The sequence below is a fragment of the Medicago truncatula genome, chromosome 3, assembly GCF_003473485.1.
Source record: "Medicago truncatula cultivar Jemalong A17 chromosome 3, MtrunA17r5.0-ANR, whole genome shotgun sequence".
NCBI classification, from domain to species: Eukaryota; Viridiplantae; Streptophyta; class Magnoliopsida; order Fabales; family Fabaceae; genus Medicago; species Medicago truncatula.
In genome coordinates, this window is record NC_053044.1 from 18,089,281 (window position 1) to 18,112,234 (window position 22,954).

General features: G+C 36.9%; 3 protein-coding genes across 3 annotated transcripts; 2 read left to right on the plus strand and 1 right to left on the minus strand.

Annotated features, from left to right (window-relative positions):
• Nucleotides 1-507: 507 nt before the first annotated feature.
• Nucleotides 508-1,140, plus strand: LOC112420082 (uncharacterized). Its single transcript, XM_024778705.2, has one exon. It carries the CDS (start codon nt 508-510, stop codon nt 1,138-1,140), a length of 633 nt encoding a protein of 210 aa, XP_024634473.2.
• Nucleotides 1,141-1,536: 396 nt separating this feature from the next.
• Nucleotides 1,537-4,591, plus strand: LOC112420083 (uncharacterized). Its single transcript, XM_024778706.2, has 3 exons — nt 1,537-2,779; nt 2,896-3,969; nt 4,056-4,591. Exons 1-3 carry the CDS (start codon nt 1,537-1,539, stop codon nt 4,589-4,591), a joined length of 2,853 nt encoding a protein of 950 aa, XP_024634474.2.
• A 1,645-nt stretch (nt 4,592-6,236) lies between these two features.
• Nucleotides 6,237-10,567, minus strand: LOC25490432 (cellulose synthase A catalytic subunit 1 [UDP-forming]). Its single transcript, XM_013603856.3, has 7 exons — nt 10,407-10,567; nt 9,536-9,731; nt 9,269-9,450; nt 8,624-8,741; nt 7,752-7,932; nt 7,476-7,632; nt 6,237-6,771 (listed from the first exon to the last, which is right to left on the minus strand). Exons 1-7 carry the CDS (start codon nt 10,479-10,481, stop codon nt 6,709-6,711), a joined length of 972 nt encoding a protein of 323 aa, XP_013459310.1. The 5' UTR covers nt 10,482-10,567; the 3' UTR covers nt 6,237-6,708.
• Nucleotides 10,568-22,954: the final 12,387 nt, after the last annotated feature.

Consider the following 22,954-nt stretch of genomic DNA (forward strand, 5'->3'; position numbering starts at 1 on the left):
ATCTAACAACTAGAAACAAAACTGGCCTACCCCTTCCAAATAACCAGTCACGCCCCATTACTGTCCGAAGATGCATCCTTCAAGTGCCCAAAGACACGAAACGTCGCAGACATGACACCATGGCCACTGATGAACCAGTCTTTGACTTCTCCCAAGTCAACCCTTTAGTGTTGTCGCCCCCACACAGCCACAAGACCACACCTGAACCGCACGTGCCAAAAACAACCCAACAGTTACCAACTAAACAAACTACCACAAATGAAGTTCAAGAAAATGATCCCACCTTAGTCAATAATCCAACACCTGAACCCGACCCGAATTCAAGTTTCATGCTCGCCACCCCCATTCTAAATGACCAAGAAGCTAACCACCCCACAAAAGACCAAATTGGTGAAACTAGCTATCATAAGGATGATGTTCATCAGAACCTGGATACTCAAGAAACTCAAGATGAGGACATGGTCACGTAGCACCTTTCTTCTCTTGTTCTTTTCTGATTACGTTGTTATGGAAGCTCTCCTTGATATCACCATCCTCTCTTGGAATATTAGAGGGGCTCAAAATAACAATGCAAGAAGAAACCTAAAAGAATTGATGAGAAAACACAACCCAACCTTCATAGCAATTTATGAAACTCATGTCCCTTATCATAGACTATCCACCTTCTGGGCTAACACTGATTATACCCCCGTTCACATCATAGAAGCTAATGGACATTCCGGAGGTATATGGCTTCTAAAACACTCAGCTACAAACATCTTAACAACTATCACTAACTCCAACCCCCACTCCATTTCCTTCACTATCAACCGCGGCCATGCTTCCTCTTTTTGCACTTGCATCTATGCAAGCCCTAACCCAACTCAACGCCCCATCCTTTGGAATCATTTAATTAACCTCAACCACTCCATTGATGCGCCCTGGATGATCATAGGAGATTTCAACGAAACTCTCCTACCTAGTGAGCAAAGAGGTGGCATCTTCCACCATAGCCGAGCTGCTTCATTCTCAAACTTCATGAATTCTTGCAACCTCCTTGATCTCACAACCACCGGTGGAAAGTTTACTTGGCATAGAAACAGTAACGGCATCCGCATTCTCTCCAAAAAGCTTGATAGAGGATTGGCTAATGTTAACTAGCGCTTGAACTTCCCGGAAGCCTTCGTCGAGGTTCTTTGTAGGCTCCATTCCGACCACAATCCTCTTCTCCTACGTTTTGGAGGCCTTCCTTTATCTAGAGGTGAGCGGCCTTTTCGCTTTGAGGCAGCTTGGATCGATCATGGTGAATACGAGAGCTTGGTAAAAAATTCTTGGCAACCACGCACCCATAACATCATCTCGGCCTTGAATAATGTCAAAGAGAATTCCGTCAACTTCAATCATGAAATCTTTGGCAACATCTTCCAAAGGAAAAAGCATATTGAAAACCGACTCAAAGGAATTCAAAATTATCTTGAAAGGGTTGATTCCATCCGGCACTCCCACCTTGAGAAAGAACTCCAAAAGGAATACAATCATATTCTATTCCAAGAAGAAATGCTTTGGTATCAAAAATCAAGAGAAAAATGGGTGAAATTTGGAGATAAAAACACTGCTTTCTTCCACACTCAAACCATAGTTAGAAGAAAGAGAAATCGAGTACATAGACTTCAGCTCCCCTGTGGTACTTGGTCTTCCGATAGTGATACTCTCCAACAAGAAGCACAAAATTACTTCAAGCTCTTCTTCACGGCTAGCCAAGACAATCGTGACCGAACTTTCACTGAAGGTACCCACCTTTCCATTACTGAAGAGGGGAGAAATTCCCTAACCGCCCCAATCACCAAAAATGAAGTTTATGCTGCCTTTAACTCCATGAAACCCTACAAAGCCCCTGGTCCGGATGGTTTCCATTGCATCTTCTTCAAGCAGTACTGGCACATTGTTGGCAATGACATTTACCACATGGTCCAAACCGCTTTCCAAACAGGTCACTTTGATCCAGAGATTTCAAACACTCTCATTGCACTTATCCCAAAAATTGACCCACCCACCACTTACAAAGACTTCAGACCTATTAGCCTTTGTAATATTACTTACAAAATTATTACAACGGTCCTGGTTCACAGGCTTCGGCCTATTCTTACTAACATTATTGGTCCCTATCAAAGCAGCTTTCTGCTTGGTAGGGGCACTGCAGATAACTCTATTGTTTTGCAGGAAATTATTCATTTCATGAAGCACTCTAAAAGGAAGAAGGGTTACGTAGCTTACAAGCTTGACTTGGAGAAAGCTTTCGACAACGTCAACTGGGATTTCCTAAGCAACTGCCTCCATGATTTTGGATTTCCGAACATCACCATCAAGTTCATCATGCATTGCGTAGCTTCTCCTAGTTACTCTATACTTTGGAACGGGAACAAGTTGCCGCCTTTCAAGCCTTCTCATGGCCTCCGACAAGGTGATACGTTGTCCCCTTATCTTTTCATCCTTTGCATGGAAAAGCTTTCAGCTGCTATCAACTCAGCAGTCGCCCAAGGAAGATGGGCACCCATCCAAATCACCCCTACGGGGCCCCATTTATCCCATCTCCTATTTGCAGATGATGTCCTTCTTATTTCTAAGGCTAAGACCTCTCAGGTTCATCTTATTCATGATTTGTTTGAAAGATTCAGTCAAGCCTCGGGGCTAAGAATCAACATTGCTAAATCAAGGGCATTTACTCGTCAGGCACTCCTCATGGTAAAATCACTAGCCTCACTACAATATCCGGAATCCAAAGCACATCCTCACTTGGCAAGTATTTGGGTTTCCCTATGCTCCATGGACGTCCTAAGAAGAGTGATTTTAACTTCATCATTGAAAAAATGAAATCGCACTTGGCAACTTGGAAGAATAGGCTTCTAAATAAAACAGGTAGACTTACTTTAGCAACATCTGTTTTATCCTCCATACCCACCTACTATATGCAGATTAATTGGCTTCCTCAGAGTATTTGTGATAGTATTGATCAGACAACCAGAAATTTCTTTTGGAAAGACACTAACAACAAAGGAGTTAACTTGGTAAATTGGAAGAAATTAACTACCCCAAAACAATCTGGAGGTTTGGGAATCAGGAGAGCTAGAGAAGCCAACACTTGTCTCCTTGGAAAACTTGTATGGGACATGGTTCAATCAACAAACAAATTATGGGTAAACATTCTTTCCAACAAATATACCACAGGGTCAAACATCCTTCAAGCCACCTGCAGTAGCAACAGTTCACCCACTTGGTCTTCCATCATCAAAGCAAAAAATGTCCTCCGTAATGGTTATCTATGGCGCGCTGGTTCAGGTACCTCCTCCTTTTGGTTCCATAATTGGAGCCCCCATGGACTGATTGGCTCACACGTTCCCATCATTGACATCCACGATATTCAACTCACGGTTAAAGATGTTTTCACACATACCGGTCAACACACTCATGCTCTCTACACTAATCTGCCTCCAGCAATTGCAGATTACATTAATAACACCAACTTCAGATTCAATGAAAGAATAGAAAATACCATCATATGGAGCCATAATATCAACGGGGTATACACAGCAAACTGCGGCTATGCTTGGCTACTTCGCAACTCGGATACTGACACCAATCCGCTTTCTACCCACTCTTGGTCTTGGATATGGAAGCTAAAGTCCCCTGAAAAATTCAAACTGTTGATTTGGTTAGCTTGCCATAACGCCATCCCGACTATGTCTCTTCTCGAACACCGTCATATGGCCCCTCTTCCACCTGTTCTAGATGTGGAGAAGACGAAGAAACCATTATGCATTGCCTTCGGAATTGTCGTTTCTCCTCCATTATTTGGCACCGGCTCGGTTTCACGGATACCGCTTTTTTCAACGAAGCTTTTCCATCAAGCTGGATCAAACAACACGCTACCGGTAACAACTCTTCCCTTTTCCTTTCCGGTCTCTGGTGGTCCTGGCGAAACCGCAATTTACTGTGCCTTAGCAATGAGTCTTGGTCTACCCATCGGATCATGTTGAACATCCACAGCTCAATCTCTGCTATTAATGCTTCATATCAAGCCGTAACGGCCCAGTCCTCACAAACTCTGGTTCGTTGGAACAATAGCAATTTCTCTGGTGTCGTGTTAAATGTGGATGGCAGCTGCTTGGGAGCTCCAATCCGAGCCGGTTACAGAGGTATTTTACGAAACTCAGTTGGTTTTTTCCTTCAAGGTTTCTCCGGTTTTATTGAAGCAACAACGGACATTTTGTTCGCTGAACTTACGGCAATTCACAAAGGGTTACTCATGGCAGCCGAAAATGGAATTGAAGAGATGATCTGTTACACAGATTCGCTGCTTTCAGTCAAGCTCCTCACAAACAGTAGCTCCCGCTTCCATGCTTATGCTGTTTTAATTCAAGACATTCAAGACTTGCTATTATCAACAAACTTCTCCATACAACATTGTCATAGAGAAGGAAACCAATGTGCAGATTTCATGGCAAAGCTTGGTGCAATTTCAAACGAAGAGTTTGCAAGACATACAACCCCACCTTATGATCTCATTCCTTTGATTAGATTAGACGCCATGGGAACTGCGTTTCCTAGAGCTTAGGCGTGTTTTTACCTTTTTCTTTCCTATCTTGTTTTTTCTTTTCTTAGCATTGTAACCCAAAAAAAAAAAAGCAACTGCTATAATGATGTCTTCCTGCTCTCTCCCACCCACCTGCCCCAAACCATTCCATTTCCATGAAACATGTACCGTCATTGCAACTGCTATGCAATCAAACAAACCTTTATCTTATGTTATCCCAATTTCTTTCCATACTGTGAAACCAAATTCCTAGACCTAAGTAAAGCTGAACAAACCTTACTTGGGAAGCTAACTTATTTTAATCATATTAATCTTAATTTTAAAGGTTAATTAAGTTTTTAGTTCCTATAAATATTCACAATTTTGTTTTTAGTCCCTACAAAATAAAATCACATTTTTTAGTTCTTGTGACATTTTTCTTAAGCATTTTAGGGACCAAAAATGTTGATGGAAGTTTTTGACAGGGACTAAAAATGCTGATAGAAAAATTTTGTAGGGATTAAAAAGGCTGATGGAAAATTTTATAGGAACTAAAAAGTGATTTTATTTTATAAGGACTAAAAATAAAATTCTTGAATATTTACTGGGACCATTTACTTAATTAACCATAATTTCAATTTCATATTTTTATACCACAAAAAGTTCTATATATTAACGCTTCCTTCGTTACTACTTCACATTCAAAATCATTCAAAATCCTCAGTTCCTTAAGATATAGATACTCTTTTAGATTGACCTATGTAAAAGGCTTCTCAACTAAATCTAAGACCTCTTCATTTTATGAGAAGCCTTTTCATGGTTTAGTTTAGAAATGTATCTAACTCAAGGTTTCAGAAATTCTTTCTTGGCTGCAAAATTTGCATTAATGCAAACATTGTCAAGAAGTTTAAGGAAATTTGCAAAAAAAAAAAAAATTGTGAATATTCATAGGGACTAAAAACTTATTAACCTTTCTTTTTAATATATTTACCTTCTGCATTAATGCAACATTATTATGGAGTTTTATATTATTTTAGTAGGATTGAAAATGTGAAACAAACATGCCAAAAACGAATTTTATGTTGTTGACCCAGATTTATAATGTTGGTTTGTATCACTAAGGATTTGAATAATCGGTCTCTTATTTAGAAAGACTGAAACTCAAAACACTCTTGTTTACCTCAGCAGCCTATAAAGTCATTGTTGAAGAAAAACATCAAAGTTGAAACAAATGTAGATCTTGAAGGGAGAAGCCATGTTCACTATGTTATGTTGTTGTGTTTTTAAGAATTTAAATAATGTTGTCTGTTTAGGATGTCTATAGGTTTATTGTTTTCTGAAAGTATTTTTTTTATCAAGCTTACAAATTCACTGAGGTATGATTCTTAATGTGATTATGTTTGATCAGTTTTGTGATATGAAGTCCCCTATTTTATCAAATCTGATGGAAGTCATTTCTTTTGTTCTAAAACATATTAACATAATAGATTTATTCAGCTCTAATATGAAGTCTTCTGAAGCTGGTAGTTTGGTAATAGTGTGTAGACTAATGGAAAAAAGGAAATGCTTAACATAGCGAAGAGCAACATCACGAGAGGTAGTGAGCACTATACAATTGAAAACGGCTGGGACACGCCCACGGGTTCACTATTCATGAACCACTAACTATATATAGTATACTAAGAGGTTTAAGACAATCAATCAAATTCATTAGTATGATATAACTTCACAAATGGTTCATCAGTTACCCTTTATATCCTCAACAAATGGGTTCCTTGATGAAATTATTACAAAAACCGACAGCAACTCACCTCCATACTACCTAAATTCGAATGGAGAAAGTTTACATTTGTAGCACTAACACTTCAGATTGAATGTGTCTAGAGTAAAACACTGATACATGAGATTACATTAAATACTTATGTTTTTTCACATCACTAGCGTCTGCGTGTCAAAGTCGTCAATCACATGTCCCGTTTTCATGTTAGTGCTTCACGTATCAAAACACAGGGTGTTTTAGGATAAAACATGTTTTGCGTTCATCCTTCAAGAAATTCCAAATGCACACCTAGAAAGAATCATCAAAACTAATTTTTAACATCTCTTTTTTTTTTATTCACTTTTTTTTAATTTACTCTAAGTTTTGATTGTCATTAATTTCATTCAGCAGTGTTGGAACCACCATTGCTTCCTCTCCTGCTTGCTGTTGTGTTCTTCAATATCTGCAAAACACCAAATCATATACCATTAAGTGAACTAGAATATGTCCTTTCAACAAAAACAAAAATGTGAACTAGAATATTTAAATTTGGCAATTCACATATGAGAAATTTCGGGGGATATAATGACGGTTTGGTGGCAGGGGCGGAAGAGTAAAATATCAGAGCAATAAGGAGGTTGACGGTTTGATCCTCACTCTCACTCGGATTCATTTGGTTTACTTCTGTTGAGATATTGAATAGTTGTGACTGTTTAGTTTTATCTTCCTTATTTATTGTATTGATTAATCTTCCCTATTGATTGGGGATTAACTAGGAGGCTCCTGCCTATATATAACTGTATATTCTGCCCTCATAACATAATATAATGAACATATTTTCAGTCTCAATAACTTTATCTCCTTAACCATGTATATAAAATTTCTATGTAAATCAATATTGATGGTTATAAACCATTGATAAGATACCATGATTATTTTCAATATTCCTTTCTAAAGCAATATTTTAGAAAACTCGAATCAACAATAAATAAGACCTAATCATGATGTAAAAGTTTTGGTGTATCAATTTTATCAAAAGCAAACTAGCTCATGCAGCCCATCTAAAGAACAATAACATCATGACGGGGATGCTTAGGGAGCATTTAAAATGCAATGATGACGAGATAAAGGCATGTTGATGTAATTGGTAATGCAAAATTGACATACTTGTCTCAGCATTTGATTTTCATTCTGCAAAGTTGAAAGTTTTTCTTTAAGCTCTGAATTCTTCTTCTCTAAGTCATTGACTCTTGTTTCCAAGTCACTCAAGTATGCCTTTTTCCTCTCCCTTGCTTGCTGAGCTGAAACTCTGTTCCTCAGTAGCCTATTACCATTTTTACACGCCACCAATGTAACAAACAAATTACAAAAAATGCTATGAATCAATCACAGGAAAAAGGAGTTAGAGTTCATGGATTATGCAATCAAAGTTAACATACAGACCTCTTTAGCCGTTTGCTTTCTTTGTCGGCTGGGCTTCTACCTCTCTTCTTTTGACCCTCTCCAGCCCCCTGAACACGTTCAGGACCAGCAGTTGAACCAGTGCCTTTACGAGAGGCTGATGTTCCGGCAGATTCACCTCCCATATCTGGCACTCTTCTGATCTCCTCGTCACTCTCAAGACCTGGATTATTCCAAAGTTCCTAAGAGTTCAAACCCAAGTAAACTATCTAGGCCAATCAAGATTACCATTTTATTTATTCATGTGACGTTGGTACTTATAAAATACTACCATTGACACGGACACCTAACAGGACACTGGTAATAATGAGAAAATGAAATAATTGAATTTAACATGCATGTCAATGTCAGAAACCGGACATGCTTTCAATCTGAAGTGTTAGTATTACATGGGTGAGTACTACACAACAGGAGTGATACATTAAAGGAATTCTATCGGTCAAGAGGATTGCTGGTGCTTATGGAGAAGTTAGATGAGCGAGTTTCTGAAATAGTCGAGGTGCATAAGCTTATTTCAACTCACGAAAGAAGCTACTAATACATTTGTAACATCATTTCGATTTTTCTTTTCCTTCAAGTGTTTGTTCAAAAGTTTACCAAAACTGGCTCTTAATTTAGAAAATGAAAAAGGAACTTTCATATAAAGACGCAGAAAAACAAGATTGTGGTTCCTATAAATACTTTTACTTCTATTGTGAGCATTTTGAAGGAACTGGAAAGGAAAACAAAAGTTTATGCATATTGAGAAGGTACAAAACTCTTGCAAGTAATAAATAGATACTTTCACATGAGTATTCATTCTAACCACCAAATGTGATATGCTACACTACAATCATTTCAGGCTAACTCTGTACCTGGTTGCTTTGGATCAACATAGGCACGTGAGTGAACATTTTCGGATTGACCCAAAGGACCTGATGTAGTTTGCACAGATTGAGTATCAGAAGTAGCACATGGAATGTCGCCAGACATCTAACCATAAAAATATACAGTTAGTATATTATTGCATAATGAAGGACCAAATATTATTTCACATATAATACTAATTAACGGGAATTCAGAACAAAAGAAAAGTTCGTCTTAACATCTCTAACTGCTGTTCCCATCTACATCTTAGCTCAAAATTGAAGACAGCTGAACATGTTTTTAAAGTAAACAAAAAATTGTCAAACCATAAATTATACTCTCTTAAACTTGTTGAGATAATGCAAATTTGATTTGCAAATGTTCTAAGTTAACCGATTTTATAAAGTTCAAATGAAAATAATAACATATTGATCGATCTATAATCAAGCTAAATGAATGATAAAGACATGATTGCATACTTGAAATAATATGTACATTGTTATAGATAGCAAATCACAACATTAAAAGTGAAGTAGGTTAAATGAGTCTGAGCATGTTTGACCAATTGTGAATATATAAGTTAACACATTTTTCCAGGTATACTTGTGAATTTATCGAATTCAATAGTCTGAAAATTGATTTTAATAAATTACCAGTTGTCCATTTGTGAGATGGGGATTTTGTAATTGAGAATCATGTCCAGAAGATGAAGAGAGGTCAGCATCTTCATCCCATTGCCATCCTGCCTTAGCATTATTTCCTTGACCATACTTGACCTCATTCCTTAAATCGTCGACATCATCTTCATCATCACCTCCTTTCACTCGAGGATCATCTGAAATCCACATTCATCTTGTTCATGGCAAATTCTGATGAGAGGAACAGACGAAAACTAAAATACCATGTGATCACAAGCTAACCTTTGTGACTTTTGAATCTAGTCTTGCATTGTGGACATGATTGGATCACATTTTTCCATTCGTATTCATAACAAGGATAACAAAGTGGGAAGGAACACTCGTGACAAGCAACAAAGACTTCGCCGGTGGCTGTTAATCCAACAGTATCACCGCATATTTGACAGATTTGACCATTCAAATTCTTTAAGGGTTTAGACTGCATAGTGTATAAATTATACATGTCATTGAAAATTACTACTATACAAGCACGATTTAAACTATCTAGATCAATTTCTCACAAGTTAGATAATAGATATGGTTTTTCAAGATGTCAACCAAAATTAGCAATGAAATGTATCTGGATCTGAGAGTAGTTATAAATCATATTTCAAACCACAAACTACAATCATAGTTCTACCTAGTCTCAATTGGGCTTCTACGAAACCTCATGCTATTATAATCTTCAGATCATACGACTTTTTGCCTCAAAACCGATCCAAACAGAACCACAAACACTCCTACAGTGACAAACTTCTAAATTCTCATATACTACATACATATTATTATTTTTTACTCAACTAACTATAGATTCAAATCCACATAGTAATTGCAAATTAAAAAGTTTAAACTACACTGAGAACAAAATTCCCTCTCTAAACATAAGCTAAAAGTATCAATATGAAAGCATCAACACATGCATCAACAGTCAAACATATCAACAGCAAACTAAATCATAGCTAAATGAGGCAACTTGCATCATAAATGATCTATAAAATGACTAAAACATGAAAATTTCAATGACCCATTTTTATTTCAAGCATAAAAATTCAAACTTTAGAAAGAAGAAAAAAAAACTCCATGAGCCAGAAAAGAAAAACAAGAAAATACCAACCCCAGTTTCAGAAACATCATGTCTAGCTCGAACAAGTTCATTCCTTTCATGTGACCCTGTTTCTACTCCTTCCATCTTCTTCTTCCAAATCTTCTCAGTTGTTGTTGTTGTTGTTGTTTCTTCAAGTTGTTGTTGATGTTCCCGCTACCATGTTGAGATTCTGTGCATATTTTTAGCCGTTGGATTCATTATAATCTGAGGGCTAAGAAGTGATGACCGTGGAACAATGTGAACCATGTGGAATCTGAGTAATCAAAGGTTTATGTCTAAGATCGTGGATGAGTTTAAACCGTTGGATTTGTGTTTGAATCGGAGGGATGAGAATTTGGAGTATGGGGGACCATGCGTGGTGTGTGCAAGAATGGGGCAATTCTGGATGGTTCTTCAATTACATCAAAGGTATAAATGCTACTACCAACTATTAAAATACTTATAAACAAAAATATATTTTTTAAGTTTATTAAATATCTATATTATAGACCTTATACTCCCTCCGTCTCACAATAATTATTTCTTTATCCATTTTTCTTTTTCTTAAAATAATTTTTATTTTAGAATATCAATGCAACATTTATTATTTTTTCCATTATTATATCTTTATTTATTGAATTTCATCCAACTTAACAACTCCATTAACTACAATTAATAAGGGTGCTTTAGTAAATGATACTAATTTTATCATCAAAATTAACACAATTAATCATTTTCTTAATAATCGTGCATAAACTTTAAACGAGTATTATTTAGAGACGGGGAGTACATCACTTATTCAATAAACTTAAACTATAGATTTTTGCGTATAATAATAAACATAGGGTGTACTTTCTTATAAAAAAAAAAACTATTACAATAAGTGTACATTTAAACTTGGTGATTTTACGGCGGAAATGTCACAGTGATTTAGTATATTTTATGAAAAATAAATGAGATGGATAAGATAAGAGAGATAGACACGATCAACGGCGAAGCTAAAAAAAAATTTACGTAGGGACCAACTATAAAAAAAAATTAAAACCAACATATTAAATTTAAAGATAAAATATATTTTTAGTTCTATAGATTATTATATTTTAGGTTTGGTCCTTACAAACAAATTTATTCAATTTTTATCTTGATTTTTTAAAATTTTACAAAAAAAAAATGTTTTTAGTCTTGGATTTCATCTTTATAACAAAAAATTAAGGACTAAAATTAAACAAAATCTTAAGAACTTAACTTAAAAATTGCAAGTGTTGTAGAGACTAAAATCAAAATAATCTGAAAATTAACCAATACATGAAAATTAACTAAGAGCAGCAACAAATAATAAAAATTGACGATAGCTATTTAAAAAAGTTGGATGAAATGTGTTTCAAGAGCCCAATTTTATTCATAAATGACAATTTACAAAATAGATTAATAATATATTTTTCAATGTACACAAATAGATTATGTTTAATTATGACTATTGTCTTGATAGTTTTTATTGTTGAAAAGTTCTCTCTATAATTGTTATTGAGAGCGGAAGTACCAAACCAATACAAATAAATCTATCAATGTAATAATTTTTCTACTTTCTTATTTATGTTATTTTTGGCAACTAAACTTGTTTGAGGTAGCTCAATGTTTATTATTTAGGTTAGTTGGATATAGATACATATCAACTAATACAAGAATAATATTTTTTTGGTAGCCAAAGCTACTCTTCCTAATAAAAGGATACGCTCCTGGACACAAAGACATCTTGATTTTCTTACTTTATAGATTACAAATTCGAGTCCGTTCCCATGCAATAGTATAGACAGTATATTTTCAATATTAAAAAAATAGTGAAAAACACATTAGAAGTTTAACATGGTGAATTTCAATTTGAGACATTATGAAGGTAATATTTTCGTTAATAAATCTGGATTGTTGGATCTCACATGACGACTTTCGTTAATAAATCTGGCTTGTTTTAAAAATTCAAGACCTTGGTCAAACATTTTAAATAAGGTATTATAATAAATTGACCACGTTAGACCTAAGATCTGTCAGTAATGATGTTGAATGATCTTTGAGTAGAATACTTTCGTCCGTATTAGTCTTCTTCTTTGGGAAAACAAGGGGTGGTGTATATGCACACACTTCAACTCTTAAGTTAGTAAACGTTGTAGGGGATGAGGTAAGAGTTATGATACATAGACACCCTTAGGTGACAATACACACCTGAACACTCACACAAAAATCTGACATGTGGTCATATGGACCCCGCACAAGCACATTTTCTCTTTTCTCTCCTCTTCTTAGTGTGCATTAGGGTGGACAAAGATGTATGAAAATAAAGGGTGTCTATGTAACATTTTCCATAAGGTAATTAGGGTAAAAGTGAGCAACCTGAACCAATGTCATTGATTTAGTATTTATAGTGTAGGTTTAATGTTTTGACCCTTGAACTTTTACGTGGATAACTATAACACCCCGTTTTTCCAACTTAAAAATTTCACATATAATCACATATAAATCAGAGTATTTTCAACATAAACGGAATGTCACACTTCTTTTCATAAATAATAAACAGAATAAAATAATTATTTATCCTTCAAATTCAACAACATATCATTTATTACATCGCAGCGGAATTTATTCAACATTTAAACATCTTTGGCACCAAGACCTCAACATAAAATCTCTTAAGGTTATTCCAACAACATGTGTTGGAACAAAATGTGTTTAACAATAAACCTTGAGAGTTTTGATGATAACAAAGTATTAAAAATTGTCAATTGGACATTGCTAAGATCATGTGCAATGGTTACAAATTTTCAATACCCTTCAACACCCACTTTTTCAATTTCCAACACTCCACATCATTTTTTCTCTCATAATTCAACACCCATTCAATTTTTACCTCTTCAATGGTTTTTTCATTCAACACCCTACCCCACCACCTTTTATTTCTTATTCTTATTTAATTTTATATTTTTGTTTTTATAATTACCTAAAATTATCGATTATAATTAAATTAAAATAATACAATTAACTATTTATTTTTTAGTTTGTTTGGATCAGAAGAATTTTGGGTTTTAAAATAATGAAATTATACAATTAAATTTCAGAAGAATTATGGGTGTTGAATTGATTATTATTGGGATCCATTTCACTAAAGAAAGACTAAAACTTCAAAAGAAATGCTAATAATAAGATTAAGAGAGTGAAAAATTTGGTTTTTTTTTTCTGTGTCCAAATCAAATGATCCAAGTCTCTATTTGTAGAGGAAAAAAATCACGAATTTTGGTATAAAAAAAAATTAATTAATTTGCAATGAAATAATTGAGTCCAAATTATTAAGAAGATAAAAATCCAAGCAGCCAACAGAAACGCGACACGTGGCATATGGTGCAGATTTTCAACACGTTGAAATGGTTCATCATCTCTTTCATCCACATCATTTTCAATAACCCCTTCTCTAATGGTTTCAATAGTTGAAAATGGCTTTCAATAACCCCATTGAGGGTGGTCTAATATTTGTTCAAGTATACAGGACCATAGATAAAGGTTGATATTTTTAAAAGGTCTTGGAAGAACAAAAGAGAGCAAAGGAATCAACAAAAAGAGAAGCCTAAAGCATCTGAAGAAATCTGCCTCTGAAGTTAAAGATGCTTATGAAGTTAAAATGCTCCTGAAGACAAAGTGCACCTGATGACGTCATCAGAAGCGAGTTTATCAGAAGCAAGTTCAGTAGCAATTCTATCAGAGGCTATTTCATCATAAGTTGTATATCACCATAAACTATAGTTCATCAGAAGATGCAACCTAAAGTTTCAAATAGTTGTTTAATGGATTCAAACTCGTCTAAAGAAAGCGAAAGAGTGAAGAAAAGGTGGCAACGGTTTATTTGAAAGGATTTGAAGGCATTGGATGCTTATCCTTCAAAGAGCGTTGACAAAGTACGTCTGTACGAAGTGTACGACCACTACCTCCACTACTTTGTTTATGTCTACGTTACAAGACAAGAAAAACAGCTCTGCCTGCAGAAATGTTCCCTCAGAATAGGAATGGATTTGAACTTTGATCCTTCATAGGACAACAACCCAAATTAGGCAAAAGATCATTGGTGATTGATCAAGTTTTCAGAACGACTCTATTGATGTGCTTAAAGATCTCAACGACTCTTTCACACCTCTATATAAAGGAGTGAAGACTTAAAGACGAAGTGAACATACAAGAGAGCAACACACAATAATTTGAAAGCGCCTAAAACTCTGCTAAAGTTGTTTCACATAAAAGCACTTAGAATTTCTGTGTTCATTTGATATATCTTAGAAATTCTTAAGTTTAGAGAGTCTTTCAATTGCATTGTGTTGTGAACACCACTGATTGTATATCAAGTGTTCACACTCAAACAATTTTCTGTGTAATTCTGTTTGAATAGAAGTCTCTTGCTTTAGTGCTTGAGCATAGGAAGTCTCTTGCTTGTGGGCTTGAGCAAAGGAAGTTTCTTGCCTGTGTGCTTGAGCAATTTGAAGTCTCATACTAGGTGTAGTATTGAGCAGTTGTAATCAGTTGTGATTAAACTTAGTGAAACTCTCATTGGAAGTGCAAGGGAGACAGGACTGACTTTCGGTTTGTGGAAGGAACCTGTATAATTGCCTGTGTATTTCTTTCTTCTCTCTTACTCTATTTTACTCTGTTGTGCATCCAATTCTGAACTACACATCAGAAGCAAGTCAACTGCCTCTGAAGTGTCATCACATCAGAAGCGTTTTTCAACAGCTTCTGAAGTGACCTCAGAAGAAGATTTTATCTTGGGAAAAAGAAAACACAATTCAACCCCCCCTTCTTGCGTTTTTCTCACCTTCAACATGTTCATGAAAGTTCATAAAATAATACGTAAGGAATAGAAAGCAACAACAAAATTTCCATCCTGTTACGTATTAGAGCACCTAAGACACACGTGAGAGAATCCACTCACGACCGTAACTATTCTTGGTTACCTGCAAGTTACCCAATTGTGAGGGCAACATTTCCAAGCAGAAGGGGTGAGATTTTGTAACACCCCGTTTTCCCAATATACAAATTTCTTAAACATTTATCAGAGTAAAATCCATAAACGGGATATCACATAGGAACGTAATCCAAAAACAGTTAAATAATAATTTAACCTTCACAAATATTTTTAACATAGCAGCGGAATATTAATTCAAAAATCATAATCAATTTGGCACGTAGGCCCCATCAAAATAGTTCAAATTCCATAACATAATAAAAATAACATATTATCCACGTAAGAGAATGAAGCATGTTATAGCATATAACCCCATCCCGTTACGTATCAGAGCGACCTAGACGACACAGTGAAGGCAAGGCCACTCACGACGGCAACTGCACACTAAGCACGATCACCTGCAAGTTACCCATACGAAGGGCAACATTTTCAAGCAGAAGGGGTGAGATTTCATAATACAATAACATTAATCAATGTAATTGAGAATCATAAATTAACATTATAATCATTCCATTACTAACTCTGCATAATTGCTAAACAGTTATCACGTAATCGTATATCCAATAATTAGGAATAACATAACATATCAAATAACACTTATCACGTAATCACATATTCAATCATTATCAACAAGGCATCTTAATCATGACAATGTGACAATGCTCTTAGACTCCTTATATGCATGTGGTACCAATCGTCATCATAAGTATTAATATACTTTAATCGTGCGGAGGACAAAGCTCCTATAAAACGTGCGGAGGACAAAGCTCCTAATATTCGTGGTGAGGACTAAGCTCAATGATATGCTATGCATGGACACTTATGAACAAAACACATAATCATCGTAATCAACATGCATCCAATAATTTGGAGCTAAACCTTATCATATACATATGCACTTAGTTAAATAACGGAAGCAGCATAAACAAGTCACATATCAAGATGATATCATTATATCAATAGCACATAAATTGCATTATTATCAAACCTTCATATCTTGCATGAATATACAATACATTAGTTCATGCTCAATTAATATCAATATAATTTAAAACAACTCTACAGGCTACATTAAACGTCATCACTAGGTCTCAATACCAATTAGGGGTTCACTCCTGATCAACACATGCGACACAGATCGCACAAACACTCAAGCAACTACATTCTGGTTGTACTCGCGAGGCGAGAGTCCTTACTCGCCATGGCGAGTAACACTAATCTCCCAAACTGATGTTGTTCTGGGTTCAATCCTGTCCTAAAATCATTCCTAATCAATACTAGGTATGTTCAGGTACTCAAAGGCATACAAGGTTCAACTAAAAAGGTCGAAACACGAAATATGACATGCTCTCTGCCTAAGCTCGCGAGGCGAGGAAAGGTTGCTCGCCATGGCGAGTTGCACCAGACAACTCGCGAGGCGAAGGGGAAAGGCTCGCGTGGCGAGCGATGAATCTTCATCCTTCGCGAGGCGAGGATCATAGCTCGCCGTGGCGAGCGATGAATGTCGCTACGGCCAGGTTTCCTAAAATCACAAAAATCCGACGTTTCACATGGTTCTAAGCTTGGTTTTGATTCCAGAATTCATCATAAACATATTCTAAGGTTACAGGACAATTCTTACATCAATCTAAACAAGTTTTACCGTTTATTCTCAATTTTTAGGGTTTTGACCTAATTCCAAAACTTCTCTAAATCAATCCTAACTTTGTCAACTAATCATCAGAATTACAGAGGTTAATGCTACTGAGTTATTAGTCCCACCCTTACCTGGTTATGAAGAAAATCGCAGCCCTCTTGGTCTCTTGCTCCTCTCTAAGCTTTTCTCCCTTTTCCAAAAGTTTTCACGTACAATCAGTTTTTCTAACAATTAGGTCTTCTCTATTTATATCTCTTCCTAATTACTTATCTTATCTCAATTTCTCCCCCAAAACTATCTAAAATATCAAAACAGCCCTCAACTAAATATTTTATATTATTTTCAAATCTTTATTCTATTTAACAATAAAATAAATCTCATATCATAATGAAATCCTCCAAAACTCATAACTTATCACGTCATCAATCAAGTCATCAAAACATACCAAAATCATGCATATACTATATAATTATAATATAATTGCCTAAACTCAATTAAATCAACGATTAAACGAAAGTGGGCGTTACAACTCTCCCCCACTTAAAAGATTTTCGTCCTCGAAAATTTACCTCAAGCAAACAACTCTGGATAAGACTCCAGCATCTTACTCTCAAGCTCCCACGTCAAGCTTTCACCAGTCGCTCCCGACCAAACGACTCTCACGAGAGGTATCTCCTTGCCTCTCAACGTCTTCACTTTACGATCATCAATCCTCAACGGTAAAGTTTCTACCGTAAGGTTGTCTCTAACTTGCACATCGTCACTCTGAATTACATAAGATGGATCCGGAACATACTTTCGAAGTTGCGACACATGGAAAACGTTGTGCAAATTCGCAAGATGCGGCGGTAAACCCACTCGGTAAGCCACCGTTCCAACTCTTTCCAATATCTGATACGGACCAATGAACTTCGGGGTCAACTTCTTTGACTTCAAAGCACGTCCTACACCAGTCATAGGAGTGACTCTCAAAAACACGTGGTCTCCTTCCTGAAATTCAAGATCTTTTCTACGCTTATCATGATAACTCTTTTGTCGACTCTGCGACGCCTTCATTTTCTCTTGGATCATCTGAACTTTCTCAGTAGTTTGCTGAACAATCTCTGGTCCTAAGACCACTCTTTCTCCTGATTCAAACCAACACAACGGAGTTCTGCATCTCCGACCATACAAAGCCTCGAACGGTGCCATTCCAATACTAGAATGATAACTATTATTATAAGTGAACTCGATCAACGGAAGATGACTATCCCAAGTTCCTCCTTGCTCAAGAACACAAATTCTCAACAAATCCTCTAGCGACTGAATTGTCCTCTCCGACTGACCATCTGTCTGTGGATGATACGCCGAACTCAATCTCAACTTCGAACCCAAAGCCTCTTGCAAACTTTTCCAAAATCTAGAAGTAAATCTTGGATCTCTATCTGATACAATGCTCGAAGGAACACCATGCAGCTTCACAATCTCTTTGATGTAAATCTCTGCCAACTGGGCAACAGGGAAACTAATATTAATAGGTAGAAAATGAGCTGACTTCGTCAACCTATCAACAATAACCCAAATTGCGTCGCTCCCTCTCGGAGTATTCGGCAAACTCGTCACAAAATCCATCGATATACTATCCCATTTCCATTCTGGCACATCTAAAGGTACCATCATCCCAGCGGGTTTCTGATGCTCGACTTTCGACTTCTGACAAACTAAACAGGAATACACAAACTGTGCCACATCTCGTTTCAAACCAGACCACCAGAAAATCTTCTTTAAATCATGATACATCTTTGTAGCTCCCGGATGAATACTCAAGCTACTTCTATGACTCTCTTCAAGAATCATCTTCTTAATCTCTTCATTGTCTGGGATACAAATTCTTCCTCGGAATCTCAACACACCTTGATCATCGATTTTAAAATCACTGTCTTCAGTCTGATCTCTAGCAATCAACAAGTCCACAAACTTTACATCAACTTTCTGTGCTTCCTTGATACTTTTCAGAAATTCACTATCAATCTTCAGCATACCCAGTTTCACACTCTGAGGTGACCATTCGCAAACCAAACTCATATCTCTAAACTGTTCAAGCAATTCGAACTCTCTGACCATCATGGCGGACATATGCAATGTCTTCCTACTCAAGGCATCTGCAACAACATTAGCTTTACCTGGATGATAATTCAAACCAAAGTCATAATCCTTCAACAATTCGAGCCATCTTCGCTGCCTCATATTCAATTCCTTCTGATCGAACAAATACTTCAAACTCTTGTGATCACTAAACACTTCAAATCTCGAACCATACAAGTAATGTCTCCATATCTTCAATACAAAGACTACGGCCGCCAACTCGAGATCATGCGTAGGATAATTCTTCTCATGAACTCTCAACTGTCTTGAAGCATAAGCTACCACTTTACCTTCCTGCATAAGTACACCTCCTAAACCCAACTTGGACGCATCACAATATACCACAAAAGGTTCATCCGACTTCGGCAAAATTAACACTGGAGCAGTCGTCAAACGCTTCTTCAATTCACCGAAACTTTTCTCACAATGGACGTCCCACACAAAAGTTTTACCTTTACAAGTCAACTGCGTTAGCGGAAGAGCTAACTTAGAAAACCCTTCAATAAACCTTCTATAGTAACCAGCTAAACCCAAGAAACTTCTAATCTCAGTAACGGACTTAGGAGTATCCCATTGCGATACAACTTCGACTTTAGACGGATCCACTGCAATTCCATCACCAGAAATAACATGGCCTAGAAAACTCACTTCTTTCAACCAGAATTCACACTTAGACAATTTAGCATAAAGTTTCTTCTCTTTCAACACTTGTAAGACAATCTTCAGATGCTCAACATGTTCTTCTTCAGTCTTGGAGTAGATCAAAATATCGTCGATAAACACAACCACAAACCGATCCAAAAATGCATGGAAGATGCGATTCATATACTCCATAAACACTCCAGGTGCATTGGTCACACCGAAAGGCATAACTTTATATTCATAGTGACCATATCGCGTTCTGAAAGCTGTCTTCTGCATATCTTCATCCTTTACTTTAATCTGGTGATAACCTGATCTCAAATCAATCTTGCTGAAAACTCGTGCACCCACTAGCTGATCCATCAAATCATCAATTCTCGGAAGTGGATACCTATTCTTGATAGTTACCTTGTTCAACTGTCGATAATCAATACACAACCGCATACTACCATCTTTCTTCTTTACTAGCAAAACCGGCGCTCCCCAAGGTGAAACACTCGGTCTAACAAACTTCTTCTCAAGCAAGTCTTCCAACTGTTTCTTCAACTCAGATAACTCAGAAGCAGACATACGATAAGGTGCCATCGAGACCGGCTTCGTTCCAGGAACAAGATCAATAGAAAACTCAACTTCTCTCTCTGGAGGCACATCAGGAATCTCATCTGGAAAAACTTCAGGAAATTCACACACCACCGGTAACCTATCAATCACTGCTTGATTCTCAATAGATAAAGTAGCCATCAACGAAAACATCAAGATACCGTCGCGTTCCAGTTGCTTCAGCTGCTTAGTAGATAAAAACTCTGCACCACTTTCCTCTTCGACGGAAGAGAAATGTACTGACTTGCTAAAACAATTAATAAGAACGTGGTTGTACTCTAACCAGTTCATACCCAAAATCACATCCATACCACTCAAAGGTAGACAAACTAAATCCATTTCAAAATCACGACCAAACATAGACAAAGGACATTTCAAACATACGAGAGAAGTAGTCACCGAACCCTTAGCTGGAGTTTCAACAACCATCTCTCCATTCATATCAGACAAATCAAGACCCAAAGCCGAAACACAATCGAAAGCAATAAAACAATGCGTAGCACCAGTATCAATAATAGCAACTAAAGGAGTATTATTAATATAGCAAGTACCTCTGATCAAACGATCCTCATTCTCTGTCTGAGTCCCAGTCAAAGCAAAGACCCTACCAGTAGTCGGCGCCCTCTTAGGCTGAGTACACTGTGAACTAATGTGACCCTCTCCGTTGCAATTAAAGCAAACAATGTCTGTACGATTGCAATCAGCTACAACATGACCTTTCTTGCCACACCGGACACACTTCTTGATTTCCTCAGGGCAGACGTTGCTTTTGTGGCCTTTCTCACCACAATTGAAACACACAATCTCTGCAGCATCCTTCTTCTTAGGCCGCCTAACATCGACCATCTTCTGTTTCCCTTTATCAGCAGGGGCACTGTACGGCTTAGGACGACTCTGCTGTCCCTTGCCCTTCCTTTCATTCACTACCTTGTAGTGAGCCTTCGTATCCTCTTCGTAGATCCTGCAGCTATTAACCAAGTCCTGAAAAACTCTCAGCTGTTGGTACCCAATCGCCCTCTTAATGTCGGGCCTCAAACCGTTCTCGAACTTGATGCATCTCGAGAACTCAGCATTCTCAGCAGTATAGTGCGGATAGAACTTAGACAGCTCCACGAACTTGGCAGCATACTCTGTCACGGACATATTTCCTTGCTTCAGCTCAAGGAATTCGATCTCTTTCTTCCCGCGAACATCTTCCGGAAAGTATCTTCTCAGGAACTCTCTCCTGAAAACAGCCCAAGTCACAACAGCTCCCTCCTGCCCAAGGGTAGGCAGAAGAGCAACCCACTAGTCATCAGCTTCCTCGGCCAGCTGATGAGTACCAAATCGCACTTTCTGATCCTCCGTGCACTGCATAACCCGGAAAATCCTCTCAATCTCCTTAAGCCACGTCTGGGCTCCATCAGGGTCATAACGTCCTTTGAAAGTCGGAGGGTTCTTCTTCATGAACGTCTCCAACATCCTAGCTTCCGCATTCGCACCAGCATTCACGTTAGGTTGTTGTCCCACAGCTTGGGCAACAGCTTGTAGAGCAGCAGCTAACGCAGCATCGTTTCTTCCAGCCATTTCCGAGATTCTACAAAAGTAGCAACAACAACATAAGATAGTAATATAAATATTACTAAGACTCGACACGACTCTCTAATTGACCGGACGGACCGACCTGCTCTGATACCAATTGTAACACCCCGTTTTCCCAATATACAAATTTCTTAAACATTTATCAGAGTAAAAGCCATAAACGGGATATCACATAGGAACGTAATCCAAAAACAGTTAAATAATAATTTAACCTTCACAAATATTTTTAACATAGCAGCGGAATATTAATTCAAAAATCATAATCAATTTGGCACGTAGGCCCCATCAAAATAGTTCAAATTCCATAACATAATAAAAATAACATATTATCCACGTAAGAGAATGAAGCATGTTATAGCATATAACCCCATCCCGTTACGTATCAGAGCGACCTAGACGACACAGTGAAGGCAAGGCCACTCACGACGGCAACTGCACACTAAGCACGATCACCTGCAAGTTACCCATACGAAGGGCAACATTTTCAAGCAGAAGGGGTGAGATTTCATAATACAATAACATTAATCAATGTAATTGAGAATCATAAATTAACATCATAATCATTCCATTACTAACTCTGCATAATTGCTAAACAGTTATCACGTAATCGTATATCCAATAATTAGGAATAACATAACATATCAAATAACACTTATCACGTAATCACATATTCAATCATTATCAACAAGGCATCTTAATCATGACAATGTGACAATGCTCTTAGACTCCTTATATGCATGTGGTACCAATCGTCATCATAAGTATTAATATACTTTAATCGTGCGGAGGACAAAGCTCCTATAAAACGTGCGGAGGACAAAGCTCCTAATATTCGTGGTGAGGACTAAGCTCAATGATATGCTATGCATGGACACTTATGAACAAAACACGTAATCATCGTAATCAACATGCATCCAATAATTTGGAGCTAAACCTTATCATATACATATGCACTTAGTTAAATAACGGAAGCAGCATAAACAAGTCACATATCAAGAT

What these genes read in the sequence shown, in the direction of transcription:
- LOC112420082 (XM_024778705.2), top strand. Translation starts at nt 508, where the DNA reads ATGGAAGCTCTCCTTGATATCACCATCCTCTCTTGGAATATTAGAGGG.
- LOC112420083 (XM_024778706.2), top strand. Translation starts at nt 1,537, where the DNA reads ATGCTTTGGTATCAAAAATCAAGAGAAAAATGGGTGAAATTTGGAGAT. An exon ending in AGCACATCCTCACTTGGCAA is followed by an intron (nt 2,780 to 2,895) that starts GTATTTGGGTTT and finishes TAAATAAAACAG; the next exon opens with GTAGACTTACTTTAGCAACA. An exon ending in TGGCGAAACCGCAATTTACT is followed by an intron (nt 3,970 to 4,055) that starts GTGCCTTAGCAA and finishes CTTCATATCAAG; the next exon opens with CCGTAACGGCCCAGTCCTCA.
- LOC25490432 (XM_013603856.3), bottom strand. Translation starts at nt 10,481, where the DNA reads ATGGAAGGAGTAGAAACAGGGTCACATGAAAGGAATGAACTTGTTCGA. An exon ending in TGTTGATCCAAAGCAACCAG is followed by an intron (nt 7,933 to 8,623) that starts GTACAGAGTTAG and finishes GGAATAATCCAG; the next exon opens with GTCTTGAGAGTGACGAGGAG. An exon ending in AAAATCAAATGCTGAGACAA is followed by an intron (nt 6,772 to 7,475) that starts GTATGTCAATTT and finishes GGTGTTTTGCAG; the next exon opens with ATATTGAAGAACACAACAGC.